General features: G+C 39.9%; 1 protein-coding gene across 3 annotated transcripts in view; it reads left to right on the forward strand.

The window, feature by feature from the left end:
* Positions 1-24595, forward strand: part of fbxo41 (F-box protein 41) — a 71616-nt gene that overhangs the window by 18994 nt on the left and 28027 nt on the right. For all 3 annotated transcript variants that reach the window (XM_086295593.1, XM_086295595.1, XM_086295594.1), the window contains exons 4-5: positions 16665-16872; positions 23582-23655. In XM_086295593.1, the coding sequence (XP_086151719.1) occupies positions 16665-16872; positions 23582-23655 (282 nt within the window). The remainder of the gene's footprint in view (positions 1-16664; positions 16873-23581; positions 23656-24595) is intronic.

The raw sequence follows: 24595 nt of genomic DNA on the forward strand, positions 1-24595 counted from the left end.
TGAATTATTGTGCACTCCAAAAATTTGTGCTGTTTTTAGTTTGACACACTAGAAGCTGTCAAACTAAAATCTTTTATAGGATGCATGCCATCTAGTTTCCTTTTTAATATTTGCAAATGTTAACAAAGGAGGATTGGATGCATTATAGCATTAGAAAGGGGAAAAAAGGCTCTGCAAACAGAATAAGTACATAAGAACATGTAGTTGAAATATTGCTTGGATTTTTTGATCTACAGTGTTAAACTGTAGTTTCTGTCCACTTGATTTAGATCCGTTTGTGGCACTAGTAACTACGAAAACAACCTCTTCACTTTAAGCAGTGAAAATAAAAATACAATTTTACTGACTGCTTTACTTTGAACACTGAAGTACCACTAATGGAACTAAAGCAGAACCATAAGCTCTATTGGAAAAAAAAATTAAATGTTGGCTTTAATGAAAAAGTTTTCTTTTTTTTAAAAACAGGCAGAACATTTTTTTTCAGTGGTCACTAAAATTCAACCTTGCAAAAGTCACCGGATAGATCTCAGATTTTCAAACCTGTCCACCTGGTCAAGAAAGCCCGTCAGCGTCTCTTCTTCCTCAGAAGACTTAGAGACTTCCATCTGCCACTGAAGGTGCTCAAGAACTTTTACTCCTGCACCATCGAGAGCTTCCTGACGGCAAACATCTGCACCTGGTTTGGGAACAGCACCAAGCAGGACAGACGAGATCTGCAAAGAGTGGTGCGCTCAGCCGAACGCATCATTCAATCAGAGCTCCCTGACCTGCTGTCCATCTACACCAAGCGGTACAAGTCCAAAGCTAGGAAGATTGTGATGGACCTCTCCCATCCCAACAATGGACTCTTCTCACTGTTGAGGTCTGGGAAGCGCTTCTGCTCCCTTAAGGCCAAAACGGAGAGAATGAGGAGGAGCTTCTTCCACCAGGCTATTCGGGCCCTGAACCAGGTGTAGGACTGGACTCTCCCACACACGTCACTATAAGACTGGACTCTCACACACACATCACCACACGCACCACCACACATTTCCTATAATCCTATAATTCCAATAATTTATAACCTTTATAATCTCTTCTGCTATTTGCACATTCTTTACTGTAAATTCTTAAGTTAATTTGTAAATTTTGTAGTAACCTGTAAATTGTAAATATTGTAAAACTTTTTTTCTGTCATTTAATGGTCGGGCATTGTACAGCTACAAGCATTTCACCCCCATGTCATACTGTGTGTGGTTGTGTGTGTGTGTGTGTGTGTGTGTGTGTGTGTGTGTGTGTGTGTGTGTGTGTGACAAATAAAAATTTGAATTGAATTTGAATTTGACCTCATGAACTGTTTGCCCTCCCTCATTGCTGCTTTCAGCTACATTTATTCACTTCAACTACTCATTATTCATTAATCTGTTGAATTCTTTTAAAAATAATTTCAAAGAAATCTTTGATCTTTAAAATGTCAGTACTGACAGTTTCCTTGTGTCCAAGATAATGCCTTCAGCATACTCAATTTGTCCGCTGAAGATATCCACCACACCGAAACCTGTTAAAATCGCCTTGTTTGGCTTTCATTTTGCAGTGCTCTAGTGGTAAATGCAAACATCGTAGGTTTTTGACTAGTTAGTCTTATTACCCAAACGGCTTTGTTTTCAGATGTGGCTGATCTTGAGCGTTCATCTGGTTTAATGTACAAAAAAACGCCCACAAGATGTCCTGTTCTTTTACTCACTTCTGCTCGTCTATTGTAAAGGTTACAGTAGCTGTGGTCACGTATCTCAAACCTGGCAACATCAGACAGGGAAGGTCATGCTGTGGGCTTAAAATCCTTGCCTGGGCTGTGTGAATACCACCTACTTATGTCAGCAGCTTAGCCTCTCCCTCTTTCTCACACTCACACACAATTCTTGTGCCTTTCTGCCTCTCAGAGGAGAAGCTGGCAGTGAAACAGTAAGCTCATTCAGAGTCTAAAATACAGAGCAGGTCTGAGGTGGAAAAAGAGCATCACAGTCTGTGAATGTTCAGCAGGGTGGACGTGAAAGCCGTAGTCAACAGATACAAAGCGACTTATTGGCTCATGTATGTCTCCCTAACAGCCTATTAGATGATTTTTAGTTTAATTCTAAAAGAATCCAGTGACTTTAAAGGCTCTGTGAAAGCCCTTTAAGGAGATGTGTGAGATCGTGCTTTTACATCAGTTGTGTCAAATGCTGAAAAATGCGAGTCACCTAACCGAAGGTTGCTAAGCGACCAGAAGAAACTCCTACGAGCCTTCTTTTGCTTCTAGCAGTGCCGTGCATAAAAATATGACCTTGATAATTCCTCCTGCACTTAATATCCCTGTAATTAGAAAAAAAGTGTGCAGAACGCCTCAGGTGCAGTTGTTCCTTTCAGCTTAGACTTTATTACTCAGCATGTGAAATAATTCATTCACAAACAATACGAGCGAAAAAAAAACCCCGCCGCATGCTAGCCTGTAGCGGTCAGAGCTGAATGAAGCGTGCCTGTTAAGTGGTTTAATAGCAGCTGGAATAAACGAGAGCAGCTGTAATCAGCAGAAACTGGAGCCCGAGGAGAAATGAAAAATGATGGGACGGTTATCTCCATCATTTCAGCTGTTACAGAATCACTCAAATGAGAAAACTGCTCCATTTTGTGTCTGTCTCAGAAATATCATTGGAGTTTTTCCAACTATCTGTGATTGCTTAATGATGTGGGTTTATTTCATTGCTATGATAATGATCTTGTTATGATTACAGTAGATGGGTTTTAAAGAGGTATTTGGAGCAAACGTTTCTGTAATATTTAATAATGGACTGTAATACATGGTGATCATGCACAGCCAAGTATGTGATGGCCTGCCTCTCGAACACTGTATGCTTCAGTCGCAGCATTTTGCCGAGAGCTTAAGGGGCTGAATGCAGTATTAATTAGACCTGTGCAATATTACAGTCCAGTGCTCAACTTAGGTTAAAAGTGAACCTGAAGTGCTTTTCCTTGTTGTCTCTCATATATCCAGGTAAGTCCGTAAGTGCTTGGACAGTGCCACAGGTTTTGTAATTATGCATGTGTACACCTCCACAGTGGATCACACAAACAGTAGCTGTAGGCAGCTGCAGCGAAAGCCTTTCAGAGCATCTCAAAGGAGAAAAAGCAGCATTACAATGAGGAGTGATCCTTTGGAGAAAGTAAACATGATTTATTGAAATGCAGAGTGTGACTAATAAGCTTAGCAGGATTATTTAGCAGAGTTGACTCCAATGAAGATAAGAAGTAGGACAGGACCTCAGCAATGTCCTGTGGTAAATAATACCCCCACCCCAGTTTCTAGACACTTTTTTGTCATTGGTTCACAGAAAGCAGTCAACAAAAAGACTGGACCAGAGTGATGATGACTGAATTGAATTTGACACCGTGGGAAAATAAAAGTGATGTAAAGAACAGACCAGCAGCTGAAACACCCAAGAATGCAGGCAGACGAGTGAATCCAGATCTTACTTATTGAACTTCATCTTTAAGCTTCAGTTGCTGATGTCCATGGGTCCTAGACTTGAATCAGCCATAGTCTGCACATATTTTTATCCAAATTTGTTAAAAACTGTCCAGAAATGTTAGTTTGCCCAATTACATTTGAGACTCACTCAGTCTAAAAGTCTGTTGTTGATTGATTAAAAAACCACTTTGGGGATTTTACAGCGGCAGAATTACAAAAAACTGTATTATTGCCCAAATTCTTACTGACCAAGTGACTTCTTCAGAGACTGAGGAAGTCACTTGGATGAGTGGCGATATGTTTCTCCCACTGGAAACGCTACATCCAGATGAACAGAGTCAACTTTTTTGCGTGGACTTTGATGTTTGCAGATGACGTTTCTTTCTATGGTGAGATTAGTGATCAGGTGGAAGAGAGCCTGGAGAGGTAGAGGTATGCACTGGAGAGACAAATGAAAGTCAGTAGAAGCAAAAATAATAGATGTGTGTCAGTGAGAGGGAAACAGGTGTGATAGTTAAGATGCAAGGAGTAGATATATTGAAGCGGGATGAGATTAAATGTCTGGGTTCAGCCATCCAAAGCAACAGATGAAGAAGAAGAGTGTGCATGCAGGGTCGAGCGGTTGGAGACAAATGTCAGACGTGATTTGTGACAAAAGGCTGACAGCAGGAATGAAAAAGAAGGTTTTCAAGATGGTAGTGAGACCTGGTATTTATATTCCTATGTATGTATGGTTTGAAAATGGTGGCACTGACAAAGAAGTTGAGAGGAGGTTGACCTGAAGGTCCTGAGGTTTTCACTGGGAGTGACCAGAAATGGACAAGACAAGTAATGACTTTAACAAAGGAACAGCTCAGGTTACACCGTTTGGAGACAAAGTTACAGAATCAAGGCTGAGATGGTTTGGACAGGTGCAGATGAGGGATAGTGGATATACTGAACAAAGAATTTTGAAGATGTAGAGGCAGAAGAAGGAAACAGGACTGGCTTTGTCATGTTATGTGAAGGAATCAGAACAAGAAATGAAGTATGTTTTGTTTTTGCATTTTGAGTCGTAATGAACCTCCTAACACTCGAACTCTTCCACGGCATGCATTTTTAATTTCTCTTTGATATGTGGCCATATTGGGGCCCGATGAATGTAAAAACAAAGAATTACCAGATTTTTTGTTTCTAAGAAAAATGTGAGCCACATATAAGGATATTCATTTAAAATTTTGATAGAACAGTGGCAATATAATGTCCTCGTAAGTGGATATCAGGTCCTAGGAGGTTAAGGCAGAAGTAAATCTTCTCCTGACCTCATATAATCCCATGTAGGCTAGACCATTCATCCATTAATCTGAAACACTATAGTGTTGAGAATGTGTCAGAAAAGTACTACTATTATGGTAAATTTGTGCCTGGACAGTAGTGTTTATGTTATTAGGCTGTGTTGTAGATAGACTATCTGCGTTTCGTCACTTCTTAACTGGTTTGTACCGACCCAATGTATCATTCATCCATAATCATACTTATCTTACATACTGTACAAACAGCGGGGGGAGGCAGTGATGCATTTTTAATGTCTGTGTAGGTGTTCAAAATATTCTGTCCACCCTCTGCATAGAAAAGCAAAAGAGAGCTCTGAGAGCTGCCAGGTTTTCATATCATATTCAGCACACACACACGCGCCTGCTGCAGTAGGCCTTAACCCTGCAGGCTTGATTTATTCCTACAACCAGCTTTGATAAAGTAACATTGGTCTGTGCTGAATTCAAAACCCAGAGGCTCTGAAGGAAGCACAAAATACAGAAGAGTCCCGCTATGTGCTGTCACCATGTCTTCTTCAGAAAACAAGCCTATTTCACTGAGCAGGAAATCTCGACTGCAAAGTGAAGCTGTCAGGGCAAAAAGAGAACTCATCTCATTAGTAGCAGTGTCTCGGAGAAAGAAACATGGCAAGACTTCCAAAGGCTCCCTAATGACAAAGAATCAGAAAGGGAACAGGACACGCACAATATCTAGGAGGATGGAATATTTGAATAATAATAAAGAAGTTGGGCATCTGCTGTGAAGATGAAAAATCAAAGTCGAAGGTAGTTTTGATTTTTATAAACAAACACATTTTTGAATTGTTGAAGTATCGGTGCAACATATGTCTGAAGGCAGTCGAGAAATATTTGATCAAACTCTGGAGGAATGGGTGTCATTTAAACAGGCAAATTGTTTGAATGACAGAAAACACGCTGGTGCTGTTTCCAAGCACTTTTATGTCATAAAAAATGCATGCACATACTGTGCTGTAGAGATCTTTTCTTTTTTTTTAATTTCAGGGAATTTGTTCATTAACAAGAACAATAACATGAAGTTCTGCACTGGTACGTGCTTACAAAGCCCATTTAATTGGACTGAATGTCTGCAGTTGGATTTATCAGGGCTGTAATGCACAAAAGAGTTGTGGTAATCCAACCTTAGAACAAATCAGTGCATGTGTGTGTAGACACTGCTTCAGGTTTCCTGTAGTGAGATGAAGATGAAGTGGCTTCTAACAAGAAATCGTTCCACATGATAAATAATCAAGACTAGTGCATTCGATTTCAGTTAGGGCAGGATTTATGGGCAGAGGGCTTTTCATGTCTGCCATTAGATGTAGGAGACTGACATGAGTGTCCTTGAGTTTGGGTGAAATTATTTCATGAGGGCAGGAGAAGGGAATCAGGAAGGATGATGCAACCGGTCTTTCAGTAGACACATCTCTCCTCTCATTATGTTGAGACTGACACGAAAGGTTGGACTAACAATTGTGCAATAAGATGAATGGTGTGGTCAAGTGTAAGGTACTTGAAGAATCCATCAAGGGTAGATATTTGTCAGTGTGTGTCGGGGGCTGTTTTTCATGAGAAAACCTTATATTGAGACAATGTTGTCTTGGATGTTTTCAAGTTGTTATGTCTAAAAACAGATGTCCTAGCAAAAAAGTCAAAATGTTTCGGAAAGACATTGATGTAGCCGCTCTGGCTTCACCTGCTGGTTTGTGAATTGCAATTTTGAAGGCTTGGAACAAGTGACTGAGACCATAAACACATCAAGAAGAAGTTTACTTAGGGCTCCAAATAAAAACTTAAGTCATCCATCCATCCATCTTGGGGGATGAAGCTTATCCCTGCTGCCGTAGAGGTACACCCTGGACAGATTCCCAGTCTGTCGCAGAGCTAACACACAGAAACAGACAACATAGTCACACCCATAGACAATTTAGAGTCACTCATTAAATTAACCCCACTAACTTTGTGTCTTTGGTCTTAGAGGAAGCCAGAGAAACTCCACATAGGCACAGGGATAACTAAGGGATTCTAGCGCCGCACAAAAAGGCCCCACGTGGTGGTTTTGAACCCTGGATTTTCTTGAAGTGAGGCAACAAAAGTGAGATTTTCTATCTGCTTTTTGGGTATTTGGAAAGGAAAGTGGATTACATTTAGATTTACACATCTCTTTAAATGTTTTTAATGCAATCTCCAAAAGTTTTGCAAGTTGTCCAAGTTTTAGGATATGCATGAACACAATCACATGACTTCAGCCCCATGTGTTCACCACGCTGACTTTAAATGTCTGTAGTTGCTTTTAGTCACATTCTCACAGTTTATGTTGTACAGTACAATGTGGCAATTTTAAAAGCTGCAGTTATGATCTGCTAAACACCCCCATCATAGAAATGCCTCTGATGGGGCTGAAAAAGCTGAGGTATGCCAAATTAAACACGATCTGAACTGAAAATCAGTGGCAACAGGTCTTATGGAGTGATGAATCCATATTTAAAACAGCCATCTGTAAAGCACAGTTGTCAGTACCAGATGTACTAGTTTAATTTAATTGTTTTACATTTTAATTGATAGCTAGTGCTGGAAAATTGTTGTGTCCCACATTTTATTCAGCCATCTGCCACCAGAGGGAACAGCAGCCCTGACATCGCTGGAGAAAAAGCCTGATCCTGTCAAGTATTGTGGTTCTTTTTGTTAGTTTTTTTTGAAGGTGAAAGTATGAGATTCTCGATACAAGCGGCAGAAATTAGCTTCCTCCTGTAGATGAGTGGAGCCTCTACTCCTCCATATTGAAAGGAGCCAGCTGAAGTGGTAGCCTCTTGGGTCGAGGTGTTGTGACTGAGCACATCCTGGGGAGATTGCATCTCTCGGCTGGCCTGGGAACGCCTTGGTGTTTCCCCCTGTTGAGCTGTAGGAGTTGGTTGGAGAGAGGGAGGTCCGGGCTTCTCTGCTTAGGCTGTTGCCTGCGTGACCCAGGGGAAGAAATGGATCGACAGGTGATTATTATTTTGTTGTCATTTTAGCTTTGAACTTTTATAGAGATAGTTGTCACGAATTGTTGAACAATTTTCATTATTCAGTTGAAATTTATCAGTTTTTTGGGTGTTAATTTGTTATATTTTAACAATATCGGAACTTTTTTTTCAGTTTTGTTGTAACGTATTTTCATATCATATTTAACACGTTTATTTGAAGTGATTTTTATTTCCTCCTTCTTCTTCTCTGTCTGTTTTATAAATGCAAGGTTCACAGTGGAAGGTGGCACACAGCTAAACAGCATTTAAAGTACGACTCATTATTGAAGAACTGTTTAGATCTGAAGAATGCCTTTAGACTGTTTTAGAGATGGCACGATACCACTTTTTTATGTCCGGTACCGATACCGATATCATAAATTTGGATATCGGCCGATACCGATATGAATCCGATATAGTGTGTTTTTTAATCAATAAAACTTTTCATATTTTGCTGCATTTTGTATAGGTTCATACACAAGTTTTAAAAAACAAGAGACTGAAGCTATTCTGTTATACCTGTATGCAAAAAATGCACTGCACCCAAAATATTTCATAGTTCAGCAACACAGATCAATCTAATAAACTTAAACCTACTCCATCCTCCCTATTCTGGTATTTTAAAGAGTATGCAACCTAACTAATAGGGCTAAGAGAACCACCCCCCACCTCATGATGCTTAATCGATGTAATGAACTTTAATTTGATGCAGTGTGAAAAAAAATGCACAGAAATCAATTATTTTTCTACAATATTTAAATAGATTCAACATCTTTCTTCAACAGAATTGCAGACTGCACAGATGGTACCTTCCCAAAGGAAAAAGTACTATAGCTTACTAAGATATATTAGACTTAATAGTTACTATATACAGTAATGGACTTCTATATATTTTACATCAGATTAAAACTTTGGGTGTAAGATTCGGATAATTATTTATTAAAAGCTAGACATTTTAAATGAGAATAAGAAAGAAAAGTATGTCTTTGTGCCCCCTTTTCCCTGTTCATGCCCTATCGGCCCCCCTGGCTAAACTTTGCTAGATCCGCCCCTGCACAGTTACCAGCCGTCAGCTGCGTAGAAAAGGATCCTGGTGTAGAAAGTAATATTAAATACATTCTAACATCAGATTATCAAGCTTAAACGTGCTGCTGTTGTTCAGCCGCTGGTTTCCTCTTTCTGGCGCGAAGTGGGCGATAAACAAACAAGAGAGAAAAGCCGATCAGCTGATCATTGATCAGTTTCATGATTGAAGTAGCAACAGGAGAGGGAGGGAGAGAGAGAGAGAGGCAGTCGCTCCATATATCGGTTGTTAAGCTTAACGCTGGAATGCTTTACAAACATTCAGAGATGAACTTACACACTTGCTTTACTTCTCTCTGGGATAACTTTCTCGGAGATGAAATGCCGGTTTGGTAGCGAGGATCCAAATGCTCAACCAGACCACCGACAGGTCTTGCGCCACAGCCGCTCTATCACCTGATGCATACTGCTCCGATGTGCTACAGTTATGAGCCGAGTTACGCCATGTCGCAAGTTTTGTGAGGTGCTTTTTTTAATATTTAATGGATCGGATTATATTTTTTTATTTCTCTCCGATATCCGATCCAGTAATTTAGGTCAGTATTGGACCGATATGTAATATCGGATCGGTCCATCTCTAGACTGTTTAGACTGTTTTTGACAGTTTGACATTAAATGGGCATCAAATTTAACTTGACATATGAGTGTTTTTGCAGTACAGTAACAGCATACATGGATAGAAAAACATGCAATGCAACACTATCAGTCATGGATTGGCCTCCCCAGAGCCTGGACCTCAACTTTACTGTGGGATCATTTTGACAGAGATCAGAAGAAAAGGCTTTGAATGTCCTTCAAGAAGCCTGGAGAGCTATTCCTGAAGACTACTTAAATAAATTAGAAGAAATCTGCTTAAGAGAGTTCAGGCTATGTTGAATCACTAAGGTGGTCATACCAGATAATGACTTTCAAGCTTGTTAGAATTGTACAAACTGCTTTTGCCTTATATAGTGTACTTCCATGTGTGTTTGCACATTTCAAAAATTGTTGCATCTGTTTCCCCTTTTTCTAACTAAATAAAGAAATGGTGGACGACTCTGGACTTTTACACAGTACTGTATATGTTAAAATGTTTGTCTCCCTTGCAACACAAAAATGACTTCATGGACCCATTTTTATCATCTGTTTAAAATCCCAAATAGAAAACCTGCTACTGCTTAATTAATTAAGCAGTAGCAAATATAGCTTAATTGCTATATTTGCGGTTCACAGGGTGTTTGATTAAGTAAGCAGTTTTGAAGACATCTACTACTCATTCATACCATCATTATTGTAGATTGGTTGTCTTCTCCCACATTTTTGTTTAACTTGCACTTCCGCTTTCTGAAAGATTGGATGCAGATATACAAAACCTCATCGTTGCGAACATGCTTTTCAGGACATATCTATTCTGTTTCTAAAGACACCCGAATTTTTGTTGACCTTTCCCATGTAATGAATTCGTTCTTTCATGCATCTGAAATGCTGCAGATCGTCACCTTGCTTTTGTATCTCAGGGTTACTCAGCCATCTGTCTGTTTGTAATGGGAATTGAGATTTCCAGAGAGCTGGTCCACCCGCAGTAAAATATTTATTTTCTCCCGATTGATCGGAGGCAGCAAAGACCAGGATTAGCGGTTTCTTGGGAAACCAGGTTTTCTGTGAAAAAGCAGCACATTTTAGCCTGCAACTCTTTTATCATCCCCTTTCTCACAGCCTTTCATCCTCGTCCGTCTCACATCTCCTCTCATGTCGCCATGCTCTTCATGCTGCCTACCTCACTGTGTGCTTCTGTGTAATGCATACAAATGTGTGACACTATGACATGATAACACAATGTAAACCAAAAAAACCCCCAGAAAACAAACCATCAGAAACAAGAATAAAAAATCCAGGTGTCAAAACAGAACGACATGCGAGCAGCTGTCCATTGTTAAAGGAGAGAAAGCCTCGTCGTCTTTATCCAGGCCTTTTAGTCAATCATCTCTGCTCTTAAATATTAATAAAGCATAATTTTAAATTAATGGCCACAGATGATGACAGCTGTGACAGGAGGTTGACCAGTCACTGTAATGAACATTTAGACAAAACCCTTCAGCTGAACACGTCTTATTATCCGTGTCTTTTCTAAGCTGAAGTGTTTACATTTGTTTTTGGAGTCGTTGCTTCTTAGTGCTTCATACAGTCACCAGCTGTCTGCTGTTTGGTGCCGAGCAGGTAGTGTCCAGATGGCTCTCAAATTTTCAGTTAAGTGCAAAATCAAATGCACATGCATACATTTTTTTTATCTTGTGGGTGTTTGTGTGTAGCTTCAGAGATGTTGGCTGTGGAGACGTGTGCCTTTCTCTTGAATGAAATGGACGCAGATGCAACTTGCCCTGTGGTTCTTGGAAAAATCGGCGGCGGTGTTCCAGTTGCTCCAAAACAAAAGTTCCTGATTCTTGTCTTAAAACATTTGGTTTCATAATACTAATACTTGGTTGGAGTCTGTTTACCTTCACAGCTGCTTTAACTTCTTCATCAAGGGGTTGGAAACATTCCTCTGAGGTTGTGTTCCATATTAACATGTTAGCATCTCACAGTTGCTGCAGATTTGTCGGCTGCACATTGATGATGTGAATCGCCTGTTCCACCACAAACCAAATTAGATCGAAAGCTGGTGACTGTGGAGTCCAGTACAGTGAACTCATCACGTTTAAGAAACCAGTCTGAGATTATTTGAGGTTTGTGACACGGCGCATTATCGTGCAGTCTTTTTGTTAAGTAAGCTAACCATCAGCTTACCAATGTCAGAGAAACTTTCATCTTCTCACTAAACTCTCAGCTGTTTTTTTTTTTTTGGTATTACAAGGTCTCAATTATTTCTCAAAGTTATAGAAAATAGTGTGAAAATAAGATGTATGCTGTGTCGTTTACTATGAAGATCACTGAAAAGTGCATGAAAGGACAAAATTCTATGTCACCATTGGCTAACGTTCACCTGGAATAGCCTGAAAAGATGGGATTTCTTCTTTTCCAGGTAAACACCCAGGCATGTTTATCACCTTGAGGTATTTTTTCGGAGGTGTGAGAGTGAGGTGTTGTGAATATGTCAGCGTGTGTAAAAAAATTGGGATTGACAACAGGAAGCAGCTACATCCCATTTCCCTCCTCTCCTTAAACCTCCTGTGCTTTCTTCTTCCACATGACTGCAGCTTTCTGTTTGCTGTCTGATCTTTTAGCTTCTGCAGTGTGTTATTTTTTTTTTCTTTTCTCACAGTCGTTGTGGCCCTTCCTTCCTCTTCAGCTTCAGCTCCCTATTTCTCGTCTCCTTGTCTGTCTTTTTTATTGAATTTAGATCTTACCAAAAACTGACAGAAATATTTATTTTTCCTTTTCTTCCTTTCTGACCATCCTTTACCATCAATCGTGTTCTTTTGTTCTCTCGCCTCATTTCCTTCCTTCTTCGTTAGCATAAGACCGAGTAAAGCGTCTGTTAGGCTGTCAGGCAGCATTGGGGAAGGATGGGAAAAGTGTTCCTGTGTGGCGTCCATCACGGGGTTGGTGTATCCATCTCCTGATACAGCTGAATAATTAATTAAGACAAATTAAAGATGCATGAAAATTTAGATCCTGAATCACATGCGCCCTAATTTTGAGTGCATACTAACCAAGCTCAATAATGTCTATTCCAGGATTTTCTCAAATGGATATTTGCTACTTTTCTGGAGGCTGAACTTAAAACAATACTCAGTCGTTGTGTCCTCTGTTTATTAAACCGAATAATGAGAACAAAACGTCAGCTTCAGGTTTTCTAATGAGACATCTCATTATGTACAGATCTAATTATTAAATCAAAGTAAATAGTTCTTGAAGTCATTAAACATAATGAGATGCATGTTTAGTGTAGGATGATTTAATGATATAATCTGCAGAAGCTGTTTGCTTATTTACGTCATTATGACTTTAGGACTCCTCCAACCATCATTTGCCATATGGTTTTTGAAGAGGGCAGTAGTCACCAGCCTTAAGAACTACAATCATTCACTAAAATGGTTAATTTGACTGGAGACTGTTCTGTGTAAACCTTATTATCTATGAAAGCTCATCTAGATTGCACAAAGAGGAGAGGAAACTACTCTTATCACTGGTTCTTCTGTTATTGTTTATCCCTTCTTTTCCTTGAGGCGGAGCAATTTTATTTGTAAAGTGGATTTTACACAGAAAGACAATTAAGACCAGTCCTGAGCTATACCATCCATCCATTCTCTTCCACTTATCCTTTTTCAGAGTCGCTGGGGGGCTGGAGCGCTGGCGAGAGGCAGGGTACACTCTAGACAGGTCACCAGTCTGCTGCAGGGCTAACACATAGACACAGACAACCATTCGCACTCACACCTATGGGCAATTTAGAGTTACCGATTAACCTATCCCCATTAACTGCATGTCTTTGGACTGTGGGAGGAAGCCAGACTGCCCAGAGAGAACATGCAAACTCCACACAGAAAGGCACCGGCCTGATGGTGAAATTGAACTCAGGACCTTCTTGCCATGAGGCAACAGTGCTACCCACCGTGTAGCACACACGTGTGATATACGTCACACTAAAATTCACAAAATCTCTGTCAGTCCTAAATGATCAGGAGGAATCCAAACTTGACATACAGAATTCAGAATTCGTAGTCATCATGTGGGTCATGTGCCCTTCAACTAGCATACAGAGTTGTTGGGGTGAACGGAGAAAGACAGGAAAAAGACAAGCTGTGTAAACATAACATTAAAATTTGGATTTAAATTAATGCCGTCAGCATTAATCTTGTTAAAATGACGTTAATGTCATAACCGCATTAACGCGGATCGTCCCTAACGCGTTAACGAGCTAACCGCGCTAACGTGTTGAGGCCGCGTTAACTCGCTAACGGAGATTTGCCGCGTTACTGCAGTTATGGCGTTAACGTCATTGTAATGAGATTAACGGTGACAGCACTCATTTAAATATATCTAAAGACTTAAAGTCCTCTGGAGAATGTTGTTCTCTGCTGAACAGTTTATCTTCATGTTGGCTAAAACCAGATCCTCACATGTTCAGTTTGTCCCCGGTCATCAAATCACCTAAATGTGTTGGGCTGGATTTTCCTCTTTTTCCTTTTGCAAAACTAAACATAATGAGATGCATCGTTGGGAATTAACAGTGTGGTGATGGTGAGATAAGACAGTTTACAACAAGACACACATGCTTAATGTTTTCTGTGTACATAAACACAAAGATTTTTATCTCGAGTAGTGTAGATAGTGTACAGTAGCAGGCCTCTTAATCAATGTACGCTCAACTTTATACAATTCGGTTAGTGAGCACTTGATAAAAATCATGCTATCTAAAGTTGTGAGCAATTACTAAGTGACTCCGAGCTCTAATCACAGTCGATCACATTTCATCGTGGAGAGAAGCCGTTTGATTCTGACATAATTTCCAGACTCGCTGATTATTTACTCACTGATGTTAAAGCACATTTATTGCTGGCCTACAGTTTGCTACCTTGACTAATTCTGGAGTCGTTTTCTTTTTATAATCTTTGCCTGAAGATAAGAAAAGTTATCTGTGCCAGGCTCGAAGCTATTTTTATCTCAGCTTGTCCCCATTTCAGGAAGTTGTGCGTGTTGTTGCTGTTTTGGATTCTGCATCGTATGATGGTTTAGCAACAGCGGATGTTTGACATTAATTTGACATGAAATAAGTGGCTTTGCTTGTTTCATGACCACAAATCCATTTAAATTGAAGTGGCACGGGTTATATGTCTCCATTCCATGTCTGCAGGAATCCTCTGAACTTTTCTTTTGCTTCCTGAAGGTCAGATAGTTTAATAAGCTCTCCTCTCTGACATTGTTTAGACGGTAAACACTGGGATGTTTGTATGGATACAGTCAGAGACCAATAAAGGAAAAAGACCTTGGAAGCTGTAGACATTTGGATTGATGAGCATTAAATATTATATTCACATATTTTTGTAGATTTGGAAATGAGTAAAAGACAGATTTTTAGTTTGTATCAGGCAACAAGGGAAAACTTTTCAAAAGACCAAAGGACTGTGGGTCCTAAATTGTGGAACTTGCTCTCGTCCGACTTATGATGTGTTCAGACCTGCTTGTTGTTTAATACCATCTACTCAAGCTGTTATTATTTTTCAGCTAAAAAGCTAAAGCTTTGTCTCTTCTGCCCACAATAAGTTACTGTGTTTTATTATTTCAAGCACATTGCAAGAGTCCGACCGTGTCTTTTTTAAGCTAATGCAGAGACACAGAGTCACACTTACAGGATTAATCGATCAGATCAATCCTCTTCCAGAGAAATCTTGGCCACTGCGTTAACTTCAAAACTCTGCTGCACGTATTGGCAAGGACCAGAGAGGGAGGCCACATTACACCAATTGTAAGGTCTCTGCTGGTTTAAGGTTCCCAGTCACAAAGATATCGTTTAGTTATTGTGCTCCATGTTTATGGAGCAGCCTACCTGATGACCTGGTGGCTGCTCAGACTGTTGAGATTTTTAAAAGCAAACGCAAGACTTTCCTTTTTATTGTATTTTACTTTCATTCATTTACTGATATATTTTCATTGCATTTTTTTTGTTTACCTGTTTATTCATCTGTTATTATCTTTATGCCTTTATTCAGCTCTAAGTCAGTAGGATCAGCTTCTCTCTCATCTGACTTACGGTACATTTGAATAGTGCAGACAAATTTACCTCCTTTCTCTTTTTCCGAATCACTTTCAAATCAGTATCACAGTATGAAGGAAAGGTGAATCTGACTGTGCTTAAAAAAAAACAAATACAAATGGAACTACAGTGAAACCTAATCAAGTTCAAACTAACTTTGATGTAAGTAATTTAGGAACTGTGGGTTGGTGTCAAAAGTCAAATCATACCTGCAGGTCATGGCATGAAATGCAAAAACACATTCTTAACTAACATTGAATTAGCAGTTATGTTATTGTTTTTATGATTGGTTAAATTGCTATGAATGACCTCTTTTACTTGGATAAAGGATGGTCCAGTGTGTCCTCTCCTAAAGGAGGCAATAAAGGAAGCACTAGAGCACCTTTCCTCAGTATCTAGAGCAGCTCTTATTATGGCTGCCACACAGATACTTCTGGGTCACTTCACTCTTAGAGACATTTAGGGTCGGAAACTGTCCATCATTAGTTTTAGATAAGTTTATTGATATCCCTTGATGAGAAGCTTTTGTTCTGAAGCTTTTGCAGCTGACTAACAAGTTGTCATTGATTTCAGTAAGCTGTCTTCTCTTCTACCAGTTCCTACTCCCCTCACACACATATGGTGCCAACAGAGGAAGCTATTACAGAAACTAGTGCAACTATAATTGAATGCAAAATGCATCTGAGACTATTAAACTGCCCTGAAATTAAGACCAAGGCTGTCTGGGTCACACGCTGTCCCTTGAAATGACAGGAATTTGCCCTGCTGTGTTTGCAGTGCAAGTATCCAGCTGCTCTCTCACCCTCTACTCTCTCTGCTTTTGTGGTTGTATTGTTTATTTATCTGTGTCATCAACCCTCGGTGTCTGTTTTCAGAAAAGGGCGGTACAGCTGGTGGATGCGTGAGAGAGGCTTTTGAAGGCAGAATCTGTACCCACATGCATTAATAAACTTGTGTGCGCAAAAATGTCATCAGGACATGAATGTTTCTGAATGAAGGAGGTTTAGGAGATCTCTAATTTTCCCCACAGCCCTCCAAATATCTTATTTCATGAATCCTAGCTTCCAGCAAGAAGGAAAGGTTCACACCTCTTCCCCTTGTGCCCACAGGGAGGTCGCCCAGATTGACCAGTTCCTTCAGGAGACGGCGGCCCGTGAAGCAAACGCTAAGGTACGCTTGCAGCAGTTCATTGAGGAGCTTCTGGACCGAGCCGACCGGGCCGAAAAACAGCTGCAGATCATCAGCAGCTGTGGCACCACGCCGAACGGCAGCCTGGGACGCTGCAGCCTGCAGGCCTCGAAGGGCAACGGACGCCAGGTTAGGATTTTTGAATACACGTTGCTGTAGGTTCACACTATGAAACGTGTGATAGTTCCTGTCAAAAGAAAAAAAATATATATAATGCATATAATATATAACATATTTTGTGCCATACGTAACAACACCTGATGTACAAATTGGTTTTTAAATATTTAACTGCTCCTTATCACACCGATTGTCGTTGGTTGATTTTCCGATGAACTTTTTCTATGTAATTTTGTAGCACATTTTAACTGGCATATTATTTTAACTGGCAAAAGTAAGTAACATTCTTAGTTTTATTGCAAATAAGTAATGTTTCATTAACATTTAGTAGTGACTTTTTTCACTTCCAGAGACTCTTAAAGACTCCTTAAACTGCAGGAAACTCCACTTCCAGCATTCTGGCAGTCATTAACAGAGCAGCTTGTTGCTGATGAAAAGTACATAACCATAGATTGTATTGATTTATGCCTCTGTAATGCACCACAGCTCGAACCGGTAATAGACTTCAAGATGCCTGAGACAGCAAGTCTACTGTGTTTTACTGAACTGAAGGGTAGTCGCTGCCTGTTTTTCACATATGAGCAGTTGAAATTAAATAAGATATTATTCTGGATTAGTGATGCACCAAATTCTGATATTTTTATTTGGTTTGCTTATTCGGAGCAATTATTACCCCTTCTGTGAAAACATAAGAAACAAAACAAGACAAACCTCTGCCGGCACGTCACTCTCTGGGCAACAATGTTCCCTCTAATTTTTCACGTGTCTGAGCGAACACACAAACTCCCTGAGCGGTCCCTTGGACCACTGTGAGCGACATCAGACGTGTGCACTGTGGTCACGCCGGCATCTAATCCATCCAAGTTACATGGTTTATTAAAATAATCAAATTACAGCATTTACATTTATGTTAGACTTCTTTTAATTAACTGCTTTAGCCCACTTACAATGAAAATGTAAAAAAAATCTAGTCATTCACCTGTGCAGTATGTTAACACTATTGGAAGTACAAATAACTTGAACTCCAATTTTGAAAACACAAGTTTCTTTCTTTTTAAAAAAAAGCTCTGACTTGTATTATGAGTCTGTGGTCTGGGAGAGAGTCCTGTAGCTCTCTATAGTATATAATGACCAATGCTGGGCAATTAATTATATAGCTACTTCTTCAAAAAGGTTACTCAGTTTGGCAAACAACAAAGATTTTTGCAGCTATGTTTTTTTTAAATGCAGCCAAGGCAGTTTTAAATAAACATTTCAAACTATTTACAGAACAATCAGCTGTTCTGCATCAAATCTGATGCCACACAAATTATTTGTGCCACTTCAAAAAATAATTTCTGTCCACTATGAGATAAAGGAGAACAACAGCCTGGTACCTGCAGGCCTGACAACAGAAGATGTATCACTGCTGTAACACGTGTAACATTCAGCAGTCGCATCATTGTTCTGACACACACAACAAAACTACACTACACACTAACTACATAAGATTTGCGCTAAACGTCTCAAATCTCTCACATCTCAAAGCACCGCCGTCACTCCTAAAACTTCCCCCCGTTTCTTAACAACTAGATGTCACGTTGCCATATCAGTTTTTTGATTGGTCGACATGGTACTTTTTTGGACGAATAGGAAAGGGAGAGAGGGGTGGAGTTTGTTTTTGCTCACAGGCGGAGAGCGCTTTCAAGCCTTTTTCTTATAAAACGCCGTTTTTACAGTTTCTTCCCGCAGTAAATATAAACAACGATAGTATTCAGCAAGGAAACCAAACATTGCAGATATTTTTATCATAACTCTGGTTTTACGTGGCCTATCAACACGATTTAAACGCTGGTATAAAGTCCACACTTTTTCTGTCAGTTGTTCCGTCTGTCCTGCTCATATCTCCAATGGTTGTACACGTTGTCATTAATGTGGCTTCACTTCACATCAGCCACGCCGCTTTGTTAGCTAAAACACCGGTGTCGGCACGTAAGGACGCTGTCATAGCCTGTCAACGACGTTGATTAGCTGCGTATATACGAATGTAAATCGCATTATTGGCTGGACTATAGGATAAGGTGGCATCGTTCTAATCCCATACGGGCGCAGACAGTCACTCACTGACTAACACTGCAAAACAGAATTGTTAAAGTATTAATTTTAATTTCAATGCAGGTTAGATTTATTTTGTGCGCAACACAGATTTTCTGTGCGCAGAGACCGTGGCAGCAGTGCGCAATTGCGCACGTGCACAGCTTAGAGGGAACATTGCTGGGCAGTATTTACTTTTAAGGGAATAGTACTGCATTATATTTTAATAGTATTGTAAACTTTATGTAGGAGTAGATCATGGAAATAGGTATTGATTTGTAAATAACTGGACACGAACAACCTGTGCATACTATATCATATTATACTACGGGATATTTCTAGATAACTAGACAGCTCAGTCTCTTTCCTTTGGCAATACTCTCTTATAAATATCTAACATGTTTTACGGTCAACTTGTTAGAAAGGCAGATGTGAAAATTAAAAGTGAGATCAGAGGTCAAACGTGACGTGATATTTGGATGCAAGCTATGTTTAGTCATATTTAGAATCCCCATATTCTTTCCCCCCATCTGTTTAAATGTGCAGATGTTTTTATTTAAGGTTATATTGTTTGGATATAAAGTGAGTCCTTATATCGTTGTACAAGAGATAATGTTTTCTATAGATTAGATTTTGTTAATAACCATGTGCTCTATATATGCAAGTGCATTTTATTAATATTGCACATTTATAACCAAAGTGCTTTCAATTAAAATAAAACTGATTAAACAAATTCCTTTCTTCAAAGATATGGGGGTAAGCCTAGCTGTATATATTGAACTGATAATATACAAAGCATTTTATTTTATACTCTATCAGTGTGATCTTCCTTCATCAAGGGATTATTACAGTAGGTACAGTTTTACGGTTGTTACAGCATTCAGCATCAAAGCTGTTGGAACAGTGAAGCTGTGCAGCTCGGTACATCCTGATCAGAAAGTGTGCTCCTATTAAAAAAGAAAACTGGAATGCAGCTCTTCATCTCCAGGCTCGGTGCTTGAACCATGCCTCCTTGCTCCTTTTGTTTTGCCGTATTACACAATGATTAAAAAAAGCTATAAAAGCACACAGAGTCTGTTCTTAATGTCACGTATTCAAATTACTGTACGACACTTATGGAAAAAAAAAAGGGGTCACCTGTTTCACAATGCACTAATGTGTATGCTGCCATGGAAACAGTTCTTGCTCTCGCTCAAGATTTCAGCATGATTTTTAATCAGATGTGATGTGGTGCAGAGCTGCCTGAGAGGAATCATGTCCTAGGATTACCGTCTCTGAGTGCACAGATGATGTCGGCGTCCTCGGGTTATCGCTTTATAGTCAGGTGACCAATTATAGACAAATCTTCAAAATAAAGTGTTTTACTAAGGAGTTGGGCCACTGTGGCCACATGTTTTCCAAATGATATTCCATTATTGGATGTTATCTGACCAATCAGTCCAAATTCTCCAGTAGCTCTTCACTTGGGTTGAGATCTGGCCGTAGCATATGATTCAACTCATTTTCATCCTCGAGTGAACCTTTCAGGGCATCAGGGCAGACAAAGGGGGTGATTCAGAAGAGTGAATGTATTGATTCAGAGTGATCCTTCTTTCTAAGGTCAGGGCTTTTAAAGTGTGGCTCTTGGTAACATTTTATGCAGCCCACGAACATGATGAGGATAAGAATGCACTAATGCACATTTCATTCATCCGAGTTCATGGCAGACTCTGACAGAACAGGAGAAAACAAGTATTTCTCTTCAACTTCTTCTGCTGTAGTCATCATAGCTCACAAACCTTTCTAACACTGACAAATCCAGCAGGTATCAAGGAACACAACAGTCTCAGAAGAGGTTATAAAAACATTAACACCATAAACCACTATCAACTTACCAGGCAAAAAGCCTGCTACAGTCACACTGTAGCGGAAACACTGATTGGAGACAGTGCCATAATCACGATTATTGCAATAGTTGCAACGAACTTGCGATCTTGTTCCTTTAAAGATGGGAAACAACAGTACTCGCAGTCAGTTTCCATTTTCAAAGTGACTTCTTTTTTTGCAAGAGCCAGTCTGCAATCAGTTTGTGATTGATTGAGGTGAAGTTGGCATTGGCATAGAGTCTGTGTGGTTAATGGGCGATTAACTGTCATAAAATGGTAAAAATTGCAAGTCTGCTGTCATCTGTTGTAAATCTGTTGCAACAGATGACAGCAAGATGCACAGAAATTCACATTAACTGCTCGCATTTAGAGTTCACCCAGAGCCTCATACACACAGAAATTCCTGTTCAGATGGTGACATAGTTACTGCAGGATGGAGATTTAACTGCAAAATGAAATAGGAAATAAACAACCTCGAGTTCACATGGGAACAGAACCAGAATATAACCAGTGTAGGCCCCTGTTACAAGGAGACATGCTGTAGATGTGTTGCGTTCGTCAGTGCAGACTGACTCAGACTGATTGCAATGTGCCGGCAGTTTGAATTTGTTTATAAATGACATGTCGGTTGCTTGCAAACCAGTTGGTTATCCAATCTGTCTGAGAGTTCAGTCAGTCTGAGTTGGACTGTGATTGTTTGGAGAAAGGTTGCCTCCCATCAGGTGAAATGTGCAGTCGCCTCATGATGGAAACTGATTGATACTGTTGCATGTTTAAACACTTGGTGACCAGTTGGTAGCTGCAACTACTTGCAATCGGTTATTTTATATATGATATTTATATACTTATTTTTTATTTACTAGTTGCAAGGAGGTTGCCTTCCTTTTTGTACTTTAGTGTGACTAAATACGAAATCCCTAAATCTGCACTAAGTTAAATGCTTTTGCCAGAGGTCCCTTCCTTCCTGTTAAAAGGGAGTTTTCATTCCCATTTTCGCCATGTGGTTGCTCATAAAAGGTTGTTTGACAGTTAGGGCTTCTCTGTATTATTGTAGGATCTTTAACTTGCAATATAAAGTATCTCAAGGTGATTGTTGTTGTGATTTGAAATATTAGAGAACCACATGACCTGTGAATGACCTGAAACTACCTACATTTAGTCAGTTTCTTGTCTCCATGCTTGTGCACTGTAGGACTATGAGTAATCAGCATGACAAGTACAAGTGTGGAGGCACTAACTGGTTGGCACCTTGTTATACTGTCAAGGGTGTCTCCACCTCTCTATATGGCCTGAGAAAGGTCGCCCTCATCTTCCTACGAGACAGGTTTTAGAGTGACAGGGGTATTTTAGGACTGGTGGTGAGAGAAGGGATGGTTTATCTGCTCACTCTGTTGTTCTTTCCAGGCTGACTGTAATATAATTTTCACAAAGAATGAGAGGAATATACAGCAGCTTTAATCTGACTGTGATTCTTTATTATGTTTTGGGTTTGTAACAGAGAGCAGAAGAGGTAGAAATAGACAAATGCTGACGTTTGGCTCGAATTTAAGTCACCCCAATTGAGTTATACCTCCCGATGAATGCATTTGATTAAACCCATTTCTTGGAGATGTGCTCCTGCTCTGCCTTCACTGCAGTCTGTCCAGGAATGAAAGGCATGGATGATACTCGCCTGTTTCCTCCACGGTCCATTTTCACTGGCAGTGGCCCACAAACAAGCTGTGTGAGTGAAGCAGAGAAAAAGAGAGGGAGCAGAGAGGGAGGGAGACTGTCTGTGTTTGCGCACATTTTCCCTCTGTGGCACGTCGCCGGTTTGGTACACAGAGTTCCACCTGGCATGGCTTCACACATGCACACTTCAGTGCACATGCAGCTTTGAGAACGGTGTGAAAAAGCGACAAGGAAGATTTTGCGCTGGCAAACACAGAGAGTCAGATTGCACACTTACAAGCAAATGCATTTTAAAAACCTGCTCTCAGAGCTGCAACCAAATATTTTAGATTACAGGGTTCTCTCTGCAGTGAGTACAGTGGATAGATAGAAGTATTGATTGCTCAGTCAGTCAGGTCCATCCAGCATTTTGCTCTAGAAAAAGATATTTTGACTACTTTCCATCCATTTTCTTTGGGTTATCCAATTCAGGGCTGCAGGAGTTTGTGCCAGCTGGACAGGTTACCAGTCTGTCGTGTGGCTAATACAGACAAATGATCATGTTACACTCACACCTATTCACGACAATGATCCTGTTCCATTGCCTTGCTCGTGTGTACAGTACAAATCAAGAAAATGAAATGTGATGAAAACACGTCACTGAACCGCACACAATTACCTTTAATCAGAAAACCACTTTTGTTAATCATTCTAGTCATGATTGTATTCTGTTTGACAAAAATCAGAAGTAACGGAGCCTGTTTGAGATACGTTTAGAAAACCTTCCCCAGATAACTGCAAAATAGGCGGCGGTTTCATTTTCTATGATTTCATTCCACTTCCAGTGAGATTTTTTTTAAGCAGGCTTCTGTACTCAATTTATTTTTGTAGCAGTTCTAATTTACTGTGACAGCTGTTTGTTAGTAATACATACAGTATCTTGTCCTTCAATTAAATGTCTTGTTGTACTTTGTGTTTTGGTAAAATATGTATGCTCGCATTTCTCCATCATAAAAAAAAAAGATCAGCCTGTAAAATAATGTTTGAGAATGATGGGGAAACAGGACATTTTATTAATAACACGTTTGATCCGACTCTTTGTTTTCTTTGTGTTTCTCTCTCTCTCTCTCCAGAGAAACTCGAGCATCTCTGGGAGCACGAGGGGAATGTACCAAGTGTCAGAGCGACGTTCCTCTCCCAGCACAGGGTGGGTCAGCAACACACTGCTGTACATTCGACACATGAGTTATCCATTCATAGTACCATTGTACCATGAAGAGCTTTATGAAACACATGTTGATGTACATTGGAAACGGGATGCAAAAGCAGGATGCTGAGGAAGGCAATACATCCAAAAAGCAAGCCTTCATTTTTTGACCCCCGAATGTTACAATGTGTGACTGCTGGGGAAAAAAACCCTCAAAAAACAGCAATGTGCACTTTCACTAAATGCATTTTCAATAACATACTGACCGCTCGGGTTCTGATGGTAAATAATGTCTTGTGTTCTTCTACACAGTGTTACACGCAGATGTCAAATGTCCAGATGTTTATTCTCTGTATAAATCCTGCACTCCACCCGAGCCTTAATCCTGAGGACCACACAAACTTAAGAGTTTAACCTTTTATCAAAAACACATTTTTCCCCTTTCTCTCATTCATTCATTTTATGCCATGATTTTGGTTTAAATTAATGATACTTCTTAGTTAGGATTTCTATGGCTGAAGTAAAATTCCCCGCCATCCATCACTTATGACTCACAGCTAACCCGAAATAACAAATGATTTTATAATCATTCTAAAGGCTCGCAATACAACAATAGACGTTACTCAGGTGGTGCATCACCATGAATTATTAGTTAAAATGATCTTCTCTGCTTTCAGAAAAGATGGTCCAGTGCATCCTCTGCTAAAAGAGTTAATAAAGGAATCAGTGGCGCTCCTTTCCTTTGTGTTTTGAAAATCTCAATGGCTGCCACTTCCAGGTCACTTCACTCAGAAACCTTCCTAAATGAAGAATAAAAATTCAAACAGTCAAGTAGGGATGGGTATCGTTTAGGTTTTATCCGATACCGGTGCCAAATCGGTACTTTTGAAACGGTGCCGGTGCTCAAACGGTGCTCAAACCGGTGCTTAAAGAATGGAGA

The sequence above is a fragment of the Aulonocara sp. 'chitande type north' Nkhata Bay genome, linkage group LG6 (genome assembly GCF_057382095.1).
Source record: "Aulonocara sp. 'chitande type north' Nkhata Bay isolate Kocher_YH1m ecotype deep benthic linkage group LG6, A_spYH_male_GT1.1, whole genome shotgun sequence".
In the NCBI taxonomy this organism is placed as follows: Eukaryota; Metazoa; Chordata; class Actinopteri; order Cichliformes; family Cichlidae; genus Aulonocara; species Aulonocara sp. 'chitande type north' Nkhata Bay.